The following is a 13743-nucleotide window of genomic DNA, read 5'->3' on the forward strand; positions in this document are numbered from 1 at the left end:
TCTCTACAGTCTCTTCCCCACCCTGAACCCTCCCTCTGCTCCTGTGGAATTTTTCACCCTTCAAACTCGGACAAAATGCCACCCACCGGTTCGTACGTGGCCGATGGGGAGAAGTCAGAGAACCTATTGGCCAGCTACACTCTCTATTACTTATGCGTAAAGCACCACCCATTCCACATCCCACCAAGCAGCACAGTCCTCAATGCACACTGAGACCTCATGAGACGAGGGTTTCCAACTCCCAGCTGGGAAATGCCTGGAGGCTTGGGAAAGGGAAGGACCTTCAGTGGGGTGTACCATAGAATCCGCCCTCCAAAGCAATCATTTCCTCCAGGGGAACTGACCTCTGTAATCAGGACATCAGCAGTAATTCTGGGAGGTCTCCAGGCCTCACCTGGAGGTTGGCAAGCCTGCATGAGACTCATGCATAGATTTTTTTTTTTTTAAAGTGCTTCTGACTATTCCGCTATTGAGACTTGGGTCTTCCTGGTTACTTTTGACCCCATTTCCCCCCTTGCCAGCAGGTTAAAGCAACATGTAATGATGATGGGTGTTCCCAGTAGTCATGTATGGCTGCAAGAGTTGGACCATAAGGAAGGCCGAGCGCCAAAGAATAGATTCTTCTGAACTATGATGCTGGAGAAGATTCTTGAGAGTCCCCTGGACTGCAAGGAGATCAAATCAGTCAGTCCTAAAAGAAATCAACCCTGACTGTTCCCTGGAAGGCCAGATACTGAAGATGAAGCTCAAATACTTTGGCCACCAAATGAGAAGGGAGCACTCACTGGAGAAGAAGACCCTGAAGACGGGGTCGGCAAAGGATGAGATGGAGATGGTTAGACAGTGTTATTGAGGCAATGAACATGAAATTAAGCAAACTCCAGAACACGACGGAAGACAGGAGGGCCTGGTGTGATGTGGTCCATGAGGTCGCGAAGAGTTGGACTTGACTGTGCAACTGAACAACAACAATGATGATGATGGGAGAGAACAAAGAGATCCAGGACTTCGAGGCAGCTGTGAATGAGCAGGAGTGTGCTCTATCCCAAACAGATGCCCAAGGAGCAAGGTTGATGATGCCCTAACTCCCATCTTATTCCACACAGGGTTGTTGTCTTTTAGCTTCTAAGAGCTGGAAAAAACCTGTGCTGCAAGGACCAATGCAGTCCATAGTTATTATCCCTATAATGCAGGGAAGAGAGAGGATGTGATTGGGAGACAGTGGCTAACGACAGTTCTGCATTATAGTCTGGTATTATTACACCCATGTTTTGGGCTGAGAATGAGAGACAGGGCTTTAGAACATCCCTGCAACATATGGTACTGTCTCCATACTGTGGACAAGGGAAGGAAGCTGGGGGAGAGGATCTTAGGGCAACAGCACAATGTAGACCCAATGCAGTGGTAGTGTTGACGTTAGCACACTCAAGTTCAAATCCCCACTGTGTCACTAAGCTCTCTAGTGATCCTGGGGCAGTCACACAACCTAGCCTCCCACCGGGGAGCGGTGACACAGTGGGTATATCCCACTGTCTTAACATCTGAACTGTGTTAGTTCAAGCCCCGCACTGGTGTGAGCAGCCAGCCTGTTGTCCCCAGCTCATCGTCCACCCAGCGATTTCCGAGTGGCCTACGTGACCCCTCTGTCCTCCGTCCTGCTGCCAAAACAGCCTGTGTATTTGAGTAAGGCTAAGAGAAAGCGACTCTCCCCCACCATCGCCCAGTGAGCTTTGTGGCTGAGTGGGGATTTCAACCTGGGTCTCCTAGTTCTTAGTCCGACAGTCCACGGATGGTGCCAAACTGGGTCTCCTTGCAGGAGTCCGAAATTCTTTCCTCATTGGGCTACCAGCCACCTGAGCATCTCCAGCTGAGAAGGCAGCAGGCATAACCAATGTCTCCTAACTGTGCCGCAGTATTCAGCTCCAAGCCAGCACAATGCGTCTTCTAAATGCATCACAAGCACTGGTTGGAGACGTGAGCTCTGGCATTAGTTAGGACTGCATAGGGCACAGTAGGACTGTATGAGGTAGGTACACCTACCTGGTGTGCAGCTCTTACAGCATTTTCTTTTCTTTGAATTTAAATTAAATGTATTTAATACATTCTACATACCTATCACTCAAAAAAGAAAAAAGAAAAAAGGAGAAGGAAAAAAATTAAAATATTCTGGGGTGTAGAGTAAACTTTAACAGTGAAATTCATAAAAACAGAGACTTACACAATCAGGGGGAATATCAACAGGAAATCAGGGCAGGGAAGGTCAACATTGCATCTCAGGTTTGATCGGAAAACTGTCCCCACACAATATTTTGGAATCTTCCCCATACCACAGGAGAAGGACTTCTTCCTGCACCCTCCTTCCCTGAAACACCTGGGACCTACCAACAAAAAAAAAAAGGGAAAGAACTCCAAATTCACATACAAATTAAAGGGGGAAAGGAAGAAGCCAGAGCAGTGAGCTCACAATCTCAGATTCATATACATTTCACTCCACAAAAAAATAAAAGGAAAAAAAAAATGAAATCTTCTGGGATGTGGAGGAAATTTGAACAGTAAAATTCATAGAGACTTACACAATCAGGGAAAGTATCAACAGGAAATCGGGGCAGGGAAGGTCAACATCCAGACTAGACATTTCCGTGGGCACGGAGCGTGGTTTTCCTACCTCCTCCATGGCAGCCGTAGAATGCCCCCTGACATCCTGTTCTTTGCAGAGAAGGGAGGCAGGAGAATCGTGCTTTGTGGGCGGATCCAATCCAGAGAAGGTATGACAAAGAGAAAAGGTGTTTACACATTTCCTCTAAATAACTGTAAACAGGTCATTTCGTAGAAAAAGAGGTGCAGAAGCTCATTAGCATAATTCATTAGCATAACTTATTTGCATATGCCACACCCACTGACATCACCGGAAGTGTGTCAGAAGGCAACACCCACCGCTCAGGCTCCACTGGACTGTTTTGGATTGCTAGCTATTGGGGGGGGGGGGATGATGCAGATCTGTCCTCGCAGAGGAGGGAGAGCTTGTACCTGAATAAAACTTGGTCTTAAAGGTGCCACTGGCCTGTTTTGGACCAGGGGGGCGGGGGGGAGCTCTGCAACTTAGCTGGCTGCTTCTTGCTCTGACTGAGGGCTGCTGGGAGCAGGGGGTGGGGCTTGTTGCATGTGCCCGCCCCCTGGGCTCTTTACTGTCGGAGCTCCGCTCCTGTGCGCTCCTGCTGGAAATGGCCCCTGACTGTACAGAACAACGAGTTTTGCTAGGTAATAGAAACCACTACCGTGGGTCGCAGTGTTCCCTCTAAGCTGAGTTAGTGTGAGCTAGCTCACAGTTTTTTAGCCTCTGGCTCAGAGATTTTTGTCTTCGCTCAGGAAGGATGGCTCCAGAGCAAACTAATTTATGCAGTAGCCAAATCACTCACTCACAACTTTAATGCCCCAGGAGCTCACAAAGTAGAATTTTTGCTCACAAGACTCTACAGCTTAGAGGGAACATTGCCGTGGGGTTCTGTTTTTTCCTCCCCCCCCCCCTTCCCCTTTTCTTGGATTGTACACATAAACATGAACATTGTTATATTTTCAGGGAATTCTGCCTCTGGGATACCTGAACAATACGGCTCGTTTTAAGGCAGAAAGCGTGCTTACGAATGCTGCTCAGATCCTTGAACAGTTTAAGGTAAATTATAACTCAAAGTGTCCCGCATGCTCACAAATACTTCCAGGGAGGAACAGCTTGACTTTTGTAACTCTTACAGTAGGGAGCACAAAAGTTTTAGACAAATACTTTCCTGGGAGTAAGCTCCACTGAATAGACCTGAGCCGGATTCTGAGTGAGTCCTGTTTGTGAGTGATCGTTTAGGCAGCAAGCCTAAGCTAGTCTACTCTGAGGTAAATCCAGTTTCAGTCGGTGGGGCCTACTCACGGGCAGTGTTCCCTCTAAGCTGAGTTAGTGTGAGCTAGCTCACAGTTTTTTAGCCTCCAGCTCACACATTTCTGTCATAGCTCAGGAAGGAGGGCTCCAGAGCAAACTAATTTATGCAGTAGCCAAATCACTCGCTCACAACTTTAATGCCAGTAGCTCAAAAAGTAGAATTTTTGCTCACAAGACTCTACAGCTTAGAGGGAACATTGGTCACGGGATACTGTTCTTGGGCTTGAACCCTTGGAATGGAAAAAAACCGTCCCCTTAACTGTGATACTGGATTCATTAAAAAAAAAACCACAGCTCAGGGTAGCTTTAACAAAAACTGGCTTGAATTCTTGTAACTGTCTGATTTATTTGTTGATTTTGAGCATGCCTAGAAATGTTCCATGGTAATTGCGGTATTTGTTCTGGGGTAGGGACATTTAAAATTGAAGGATCAACCTCTGGCTAGCCAGTGTGAATCGATGCCAGTGGAAACAGTGCTTTCTTTAATAGAAGGGTAGAATGGGTCCTGAATTCCAGTTTCTCGACTGTGCTGTAAAAGTCTTGTTGAAGAGAATGGGGGCTTGAGTCATACCCAGCTGACAGCACCGGGGCTTATGTTTCCTCATAGTTGAGACGGGCACATTCCTGTTATGATCAGTGTCTCCTCTAAGCTGAGTTACTGTGAGCTAGCTCACAGTTTTTTAACCTCCAGATCACACATTTTTGCCTTAGCTCGGGAAGGAGGGCTCCAGTCCACAGCGAACTAATTGATGCAGTAGCCAAATCACCTGCTCACAGTTTTAATGCCAGTAGCTCACAGTACAATTGTTGCTCACGGGACTCCACAGCTTAGAGGGAGCATTGGTTACGATCAGTACCTGACAAATAAAATCATGCTTGGAAACAGAGCCTCGGGTTGTTCCATGGTTTGTAAACCGATCTGAAACCGCTGTAGCCTATATAACAGGCAAGGGACCTATTAGGATGGCCAGTCTCGGGGATGCTGGGATTCAAACAGTTTCCGGTATGCCCTGGCAGTTCTGTGCTGTAGATCTGTCTCTGTTTTTTGATAGACAGGTCGGAAAGGGCAGCTGCCCCTGGCTATGGATGCGGTTTGGTCCTGGCCATCCTCTCCCGAGACAGCAAATCCGGGTCTCCCTCGGGTATAATTACTGGATTAAATTTTTAAAAATCATTTGACTTGGAAGCACAGAAGCTTTTACGCAGTATCCCCGACCCTCCACGTTTCCCAGTTAAGGGAAAACCAATTGCAAAGATGATCTGACTCCATTGGTAACAACAGAAAGAAATCTTACTTACATAAACAGAAGCACATCTTACACGACATATTCATATAGGCACATTTAACTGACTGTGAACGGATTAACTTCAAAAGGTTAACTTAGAATCACAGAATCACAGAGTCGGGCCGTGCATTCACTGCGAGTGATCTTGCAGGATTCTCAACCCCAGTACTTTTGAACATCTACATGCAGCTTCCGGGAGTGATCACCTGGTCCTCCGGTTCCCAACCTTTTTGGTATGGCGACCCACAAGTCCAAAGTTTACTTGGTGTGGTGACCTATCCAGGGGTGGGCCAAGGTGTTTTTTTTGGCATCCTAGGCGAACGGTGACCTTGTCGCCCATCTAGTTCAACGTTCCCTTTTCTACAGTGGCTGACCAGATGTTTTTGAGAAACCAACAAATGTTGCACAAAGGGGTGCAGCTGTGAACCCCAAGCAAGGTGCATTCCGACACACACCGTCTTTGGACGTGGAAGTTACATTCCACTTTGACCGCTCTCTACGACTTCATTTCTCCCTCTGTCTCTCCCCCCCCCCCCCCCCCCCCGATTATATAAGAAACCCGGTCTAGTAACCATCAGGACAGAACGAAAGAGAATGGTGACCGGCCCAAGGTCACCCAGCAGGCTTCGTGTGGAGGAGGAGTGGGGAATCAAACTCGGTTCTTCAGATTAGAGTCCACCTCTCTTAACCACTGCAGCACAATGGCTCTCTTGAAACAGGGTATTGAAGCAGCAGTTGTCAGGATGCTGGCATTTGCTGCTGCTTCTTCTTTTGGTCTCAAGTTTTATTTATTTTGTTTATTACACGTATTTATGCCCCAACGTTTCAGCAGGCATAAGAGGCTTATCACAAGACTGTGCCACCTGATCAATGTAAGTAGAAACGTTTTTAACCGTCTTCGTTCTCCTTCTCTGGGTATGTTCAGGTGAAGACGGCTCAGAAGAAGAAAACCACGTTGCCGTTTCTGTTCTCGCCGTTCAAGTGAGTCTGCATTTTGCCCCCGTGTCTGCATTTTCTTCTGTGCATTTTTTTAAAAAAAGAAATCTGTCTTTTCTGTCTTCTCTCATATGCCAGTGACAAATGACCAATAAATAAAGTAAAAAGTAAAGGTAAAGGTGCCCTTGCTCGAAAGCCAGTCGAGTCCGACTCTAGGGTTGTGGTGCTCATCTCCGTTTCAAAGCCGAAGAGCCAGCACTGTCCGAAGACGTTTCCGTGGTCATGTGGCCGGCATGTCTAAACACCAAGGCGCACGGAACGCTGTTCCCTTCCCACCGAAGTGGTACCTATTTATCTACTTGCAATTTCTTGCTTTCGAACTGCTAGGTTGGCAGGAGCTGGAACTAGAGACGGGAGCTCACTCCGTCATGCGGCACACTCGGGTCTTGAACTGCTGAACTACTGACCTTCCACAGCCTGCAGTTCAGCGTCTTAACCCCTTGAGCCACCGCAGCTCCTTTAAAGCACCTTTAAAGACTTACAAAATCTGTGGCCGGGTGTGAGCTTTCATGAGTCACGGCTCACTTCTTCATAGACTGATGTGTGCCACAGAGGCTGCAGGCTCAAAACTAAAATCTGCTTATCATAAAAGGCAAATCAGACACGTAGGTGGTATTAAGAAGGTAGAGAGCATATGAAGTGGCAGAGGAGAGAGGTGAGAAATAAAAAAAATCCCAACATATTTGGCACCAGATGGAATAGAAATGTTTCCAAGCAGTATTCAGTGGTTACACATAGTTCTTTGTTTCAAGTTCGTGGTATAAACCTTCTGGCTTCTGCAGCTTGTGGGATGAGACGAGGTTCAGTCATGTTGTCTGTCCCCCCCCTTCCCCCCCGAGAGTTTCAACCTATCATAAGTATTACTAATGTCTTGACTAGCCCGGGCCCATCCTGTATACTCGCAGATGTGGAACCATGTCCCTCCTCTTCCTCTTCCAAATTCTTCCTCCAGAAGGAGGAAGGATTGGTTTTCCGGTGAACCGGACAATATAGGAAAGATTTCCCGCTGTGTCAGATTTTCAGAAGATCTTTTCTGTCTGACTCTTCTAAACGCAGCAGTGTTTTTTGCAACCACAGAATGGCATGTGGATGGAAGTGAACAGGCCAAGAAAATGCACACAAATCTACCTGCAGTCCATAAAGTAACAAAATCAAAATACAGTGGGGAAACCTTCCAGTGTCGGCTAAGCTAGAAAAAAAATCTGGAAACACTGTTGCCATCAACAATTAATGAAGCCGATCATACAAGGAATGAAATGTGTGGAGGACGGTGTACAGGATAGTGTATCTTAATATATTCATTATATAATTGTTACAGTGGTTTCAAATTGTCATTGACTGTGACTTGAAATCAATGGCCCCTTTACCACAGGCTTGAGTAAGAATTGAATGTTATTTGAAATGATCAGATAGAGGTTTTTTAATAAGGATTTATTCGGTGGGAAGGTAACAGCGTTCCGTGCGCCTTGGTGTTTAGTCATGCCGGCCACATGACCACAGAAACGTCTTCGGACAGCGCTGGCTCTTTGGCTGTGAAACGGAGATGAGCACCGCAACCCTAGATTCGGACTCGACTGGCTTTTGAGCAAGGGAACCTTTTCCTTTTTAAATGAGCTAGGGGAAATCCTACTGTAAACTCCAAAGGCTCTTTCAGTGCCCTTAAAAAATGAGAGAGCGAGAGCGCGCAACGAGCATGCATAGCAGTGTTTCATGGGTCCTGGCTCAGCCTCGGCTGACTATTCCTCAGACAAAGAAGAGGCACGGAGCAACCCAGCCTCCGCCGGAGTCAGCCCAGGAGAGGAACCTTTGTCAATACTACAGGGAGAAGAGGTCCCAGGAGCTGTGCAGGAGGGGCAGCAAGGCAAAGAGACTGAGGTGCAGTCAGAGAAAGAGAGCCCAGTCCAGAGCCTGGCCCAGCACCCCCAGGTGGAGACACCTCGAGGCCAGAGTCCCCACCTGGCTCACCTGAGTGTCCCAGGCGCAGGGCACGCCAGGGTCTGGAGGTGCAGGAGAGAAGGAGGAGTGCCAGGATTCAGCTGTTGCAAAGGCAACATGGGGGGCTGTGAGTCTTTGCAGGTTGCCTCCCAGGGAAGGGAGGATCCGGTCACAAGTAGCCACGCTCACCTGTCTCGGTGCGGATGCAGCTGTGCAGTCTCGGACCTTGTTCCGGCTGCCAGCCTCTGCTCATCACTCCTGAGAACTGCGACCGATCTCCTAGCATTCTGACCCTCAACTCTGTTTCTCGGCTTGCTTCTGGACTTTTGTACCTAGCTTAGTGCTTAGTATCTCGTCTTCATGGCGACTGGCCAGAGCCAGCACTCGTTGTGGGTTGTCCCATCGGAGTTTTTAGAATGTGATCTTCTTATGCTGATTTAAAAGGAGGAAAACAGAGCTGGCAGAGATCAGGTCTTCTGCCAGGAGCGACAGGCAGGGAATAGCTGGCCAGGCAGAACCCCCTTGGGATTTTTCCGCTTGGTTCATTTTGATCACAAGACTTGCTATCTCGGCTGTCAAAACCGGGATCATGAATGATGCGGTGGAAATATTAATGTTGTCAGGTGTACGCCCAGCGAGAGTCGGTAGCATCTCATAAGGGACAATTTATAAACCTCTGCACAATTAGCCCTAATGTATAGTTACATAATTAATTGTTCTTGCGCACGAATGGTGCTATGTATATTATTGGGAACTAAAGAGCTTTGATTGTATTCTTGTGGGGCTTGTTTAGTGAGCCATGGTGATCCTAGAGGCTGTAATAGGAGACTTTTCGGTCTTCTCGGTATTACATGAACGCAGTCCCCTGTAAGGTCTTGTTAGCTTGAGTTTGGACCTCCCAGTTGCATTCACAACAGTCACAGGTAATGCAGATTTATATGCCGAGTGTGACAGAGGGCTAGCCTCTGGGAACGTGCAAAGATCCCCGCATTCAGTCTCTTCTGTCCCCAGCCAAGGGCCAAACCTTTTCTTAAAGCCATAGATTGCTGTCATCTGAGTTTCCGGCACATGGAGAATCTTTCTCTTGCTCTTAGGTAGAGTTGCCAGTTCTGGGTGGGGAATTATCTAGAGATTTTGGAGGCGGAGCCTGGGGAGGGCGGGGTTTGGGGAGGGGAGGAACCTCAGCAGGGTATGATGCCGTAGAGCCCACCCTCCAAAGCAGCCATTTTCTGATCTCTTTCATCGGGAGATCAGTTGTAATAGCAGGAGGTCTCCAGGCCTTGCCTGGAGGTTGGCATCCCGACTCTTAGGGCACCCAGTTTTTCCCCTCTGTGTCCCTCTATACAACCTAATGTTAACAGGAAAACAACCTGGTAGATAGGTCAAGATGGGTAGCCATGTTAGTCACTCTGTAGCAGCAGAAACGAGCAAGAGTCCAGTAGCATCTTTAAAGTAAAGGTAAAGGTTCCCTTGCTCAAAACCCAGTCGAATCTGACTCTAGGGTTGCGGTGCTCATCTCCGTTTCCAAGCCGAAGACCCAGCGCTGTCCGAAGACGTTTCCGTGGTCATGGGGCCGTCATGACTAAACACCAAGGCACACGGAACGCTGTTCCCTTCCCACCGAAGTGGTACCTATTTATCTACTTGCAATTTCTTGCTTTCGAACTGCTAGGTTGGCAGGAGCTGGAACTAGATTCTTGCTTTCGAACTGCTAGGTTGGCAGGAGCTGGTACTAGAGACGGGAGCTCACTCCGTCATGCGGCACACTCGGGTCTTGAACTGCTGAACTACTGACCTTCCACAGCCTGCAGTTCAACGTCTTAACCACTTGAGCCACCGCAGCTCCTTTAAAGCACCTTTAAAGACTTACAAAATCTGTGGCCGGGTGTGAGCTTTTGTGAGTCACGGCTCACTTCTTCATAGACTGATGTGTGCCACAGAGGCTGCAGGCTCAAAACTAAAATCTGCTTATCATAAAAGGCAAATCAGACACGTAGGTGGTATTTAGAAGGTAGAGAGCATATGAAGTGGCAGAGGAGAGAGGTGAGAAATTTAAAAAATCCCAACATATTTGGCACCAGATGGAATAGAAATGTTTCCAAGCAGTGTTCAGTGGTTACCCATACTTCTTTGTTTCAAGTTCGTGGTATAAACCTTCTGGCTTCTCCAGCTTGTGGGATGAGATGAGGTTCAGTCGTGTTGTCTATCCCCCCTTCCCCCCCCCCAAGAGTTTCAACCTATCACTAGTATTACTAATGGATCTCACATCATTTCCAATAACCAACTTAGTTTCATCTTTCCAGTCTTTAACTCGTAAGAGAACCAAATCTAACTGTTTCAGACACATTGGGTGTGGTCAGACGGCGTGCTGAGAGCGGGTTAAACGGCTCCGGTTCTAACAGGATTATATTTCATCTGGATATTTGCGATCACACTTACCTACCCTTATTCCGCTTTACTGTGCAGTCGCAGCACTCCCCGCTGTCTACACTACCAGCGCACGGGAGCATGTGTCGGCATTTTCCCCCCTTTTCTCAGTTTGCGCATGCGCATAGGCACCCCTCTGTAGAAGGGGGGGAAACTATCATGGCGCATATGCAGAACCACCAGGGCGAATCAATTCAACCCCTCCCACAAAAGACTTCCCTTTAAATGTTTGACTCAAAAATGGCCTCCGTGAGATCCCGAATTCATATAAACGCTAAAACAATGTCGGTTTAAATGTTGGTTTTCTAAACACGGTGCCGGAGCTCCGCCTATGTGCACACCGCCAACGCATTAAAAAAAACGGCAGGCGAAAAGTGGAAGCCTCGGGCAGCTTTCGAGCGGGGAGAGGGTTTAAACCGGAAGTGGCTTGACACCGGAAGTGGCTTGACACCGGAGGAGCGATCACACAGGGGGGAAATGCGGCTTTAAACGGGAGAGCTGAGAAAACACCACTTTGGGACCTGGTAACAAAATACTCCGGGTTAAAGCGGTTTTGAGCCGGAAACCAATGATTGGGGACGGGAGGCAGATGTTGACTGTGTGGTCGTGCAGATAAAATCCATTGCTGAACCATCACGACACCAGATCAAATGGCGCATCTGAACGCACCCATTCAGGTCTTACCTCTTTCAGTAGGTCAGTAAGCGCATCTTCTAGCTAGTGAAAGATGATACTAAGCAGCCAGTCACAAAGAATAATCCAACCAAGCGTAACACATTCAGTGGCCTATCAACTAAACTAGAAAAGGCACTCGATATCGTCATGTGTAGGGTGTTAGCCTTATTTATTTAATTTTATTTAAAATGTTTATTTCCTGCCTGATCTTCTTGGCTTTAAGGAGGCTTTTGGGCCTAGTTCCAAAGTAAGGTTTTGAAGTTCTTTGACTACACTGGGAATGGCAATTTAAAAAAAAAGAAAATAATAAAACATCCCCCCCCCATACTTCAGTTCGTTGTTTTGTGACACCTCTCCTTCAAAAATGATATCATCTAAAGTCCTATCTTTATGTGGCCTGCTTCCCCACAACTCTCCTTTTCTCTACAGTTCTCCTCAGACTTAGTGGCTTTCGCCTGAGGCTTTAATTTTGGCCATAAATCTCTTTGCTTTCTCTGTTGCTCTGGATGTTAAAAGCACCCGAGGGGCCATCTTCCCAGTGAAAAATATCCTGCAGGCTTTTTTATTTTGTTTTGTAAATGTGCTTCTTGTGAGACAATGATTGGTGGAAAGCAGAGCTTTAAAAATTAAGAATGGCCTGATACTAAATAGCTGGGGGGTGGGGGATTTAAAGTCTGCCCACAGTTACTTCTCCTTTCTTGCAAATTGAAATAAAACTGGTATTTTAACCTGTATCTCCTCGTATCCTTTTTATACAGGTCTCTTTCTGATTCAGAACAAATAGACTTTCTCAGAAAGGCAAGGACTGCTATTCAGCATGAAAAATACGAGGAAGCGGTAAGTGAATTTGTCAGAGGGACACTTAATATCCCATTGTCAGCCCCGTGCAGGTTCTCGCTACAGAGTCTTCAAGGTCAGTATCAATGTTCCCTCTAAGCTGTGGGGTCTTGTGAGCAAAAATTCTACTTTGTGAGCTCCTGGCATTAAAGTTGTGAGCGAGCGATTTGGCTCCTGCATAAATTAGTTTGCTCTGGAGCCCTCCTTCCTGAGCTCAGACAAAAATATGTGAGCCAGAGGCTAAAAAACTGTGAACTAGCTCACACTCACTCAGCTTAGAGGGAACACTGGACTCAGTATTGTCAACTCTGACTGGCAAAAGCTCTCTAGGATCTCAGGCAAAGCTTTTTCCACATCCCCTACGACCAGTCCTTTTTAGCTGGAAATGCCAGCAATTGGACCTGGGAACTTTCGCATGCGAGGCAGATGCTCTGCCACTGAACCATAGCACCCACCTCTCTTAGTTTTCTGTATGCCATTTGAACTAGCTGTGCAACACTTTATAGCTTATACACTTTATAGCTTATAGTGATTTCAGCCTTTCCTCTATTTCTGTTGCCTTCACTGCTGGGAGTAGTTCACATGCTACTGGGCTCAGTTAAAGGTACTGGCTGTCACATACAAAGTCCTTCATGGCCTTGTCTCCTCTTATTTGGGTGGACCGCTGCTCTCCCTACATTCCGCCACAGCGACTTTGCTCAAGTCAGCAGGGGCTTCTGCAGGTGCCGGCATGCAAACGGGCATGCTCAGGTCTTCAGGTCTTTCTGATGGTTCCAGACTGCTAAAATCCAAATGCACTGGTTACTGCATGTTCCATTCTGTCGATTGTACTATCTCCCTACTTGTAATTTTTTTAAAAATTATTTATTTAAGCATTTATATCCTGCCCTCCCCGTAAGCGGGCTCAGGGCGGCTTACAAAGAGCAACAAGTGCCCACACATAAAAACAGTAAAACCAGTAATTATCAACACAAATAAGGTGCTCAGTAAGAAACAAGATGGTCACCGAATAAAATTACAAGATAGTTATCAGTCTTTCATCAAGGTGGTGTTGTCCTGTAGTTGACGTACAACCAGTTGGTATACGGCGCCACGCAGTATCCTGGCAGATCTTCCAGGGACCCTCCCCCCTAGCCCCGTTGTTACCCACGCCGTTTGTGGTGGTGGCAGCAGTGGCAGCGGCGGCCCCTACATAAAAGCCTGGCGGAAGAGCTCCGTCTTACAGGCCTGCGGAACTGCAGAAGGTCCCACAGGGCCCTGATCTCCTCCGGGAGCTCGTTCCACCAGGTAGGAGCCGCCACTGAAAAGGATCTGACCCTGGTCGTGGCAAGCCTTGCCTCCCTGGGGCCTGGAATCACCAGGCGATGTTGCGTCCCAGACTGAAGTGCTCATGGGGGTATGTGTGGGAAAAGGCGGTCCCTCAGGTAGGTTGGACCCTGGCCATATAGGGCTTTAAAGGTAAGAACCAGCACTTTGAAATAGATCCGGTACACTATTGGCAGCCAGTGCAGCGCTTTCAGCCCAGGCTGGATGTGCTCCCACTTGGAGAGACCCATCAACAGCCTGGCCGCCGCATTCTGCACTAACTGCAGCTTCCGGATCTGCGACAAAGGCAGCCCCATGTAGAGAGCGTTACAGTAGTCTAACCTCGAGGTGACCGTC

The 13743-nt window shown here is 47.6% G+C and overlaps 1 protein-coding gene across 1 annotated transcript in view; it reads left to right on the forward strand.

Moving 5' to 3' along the window:
- Positions 1–75: 75 nt before the first annotated feature.
- The window catches only part of LOC107107171 (GPI ethanolamine phosphate transferase 1-like), a 99166-nt gene continuing 85498 nt past the window's right edge, over positions 76–13743 (forward strand). The window contains exons 1-5 of the mRNA XM_015407432.1: positions 76–156; positions 2715–2765; positions 3578–3670; positions 6137–6192; positions 12003–12081. Coding sequence (XP_015262918.1) covers positions 76–156; positions 2715–2765; positions 3578–3670; positions 6137–6192; positions 12003–12081 — 360 coding nt within the window. The remainder of the gene's footprint in view (positions 157–2714; positions 2766–3577; positions 3671–6136; positions 6193–12002; positions 12082–13743) is intronic.

This window comes from Gekko japonicus, unplaced genomic scaffold (assembly GCF_001447785.1).
Source record: "Gekko japonicus isolate JY-2015 unplaced genomic scaffold, Gekko_japonicus_V1.1 scaffold3144, whole genome shotgun sequence".
Lineage (NCBI taxonomy): Eukaryota > Metazoa > Chordata > Lepidosauria > Squamata > Gekkonidae > Gekko > Gekko japonicus.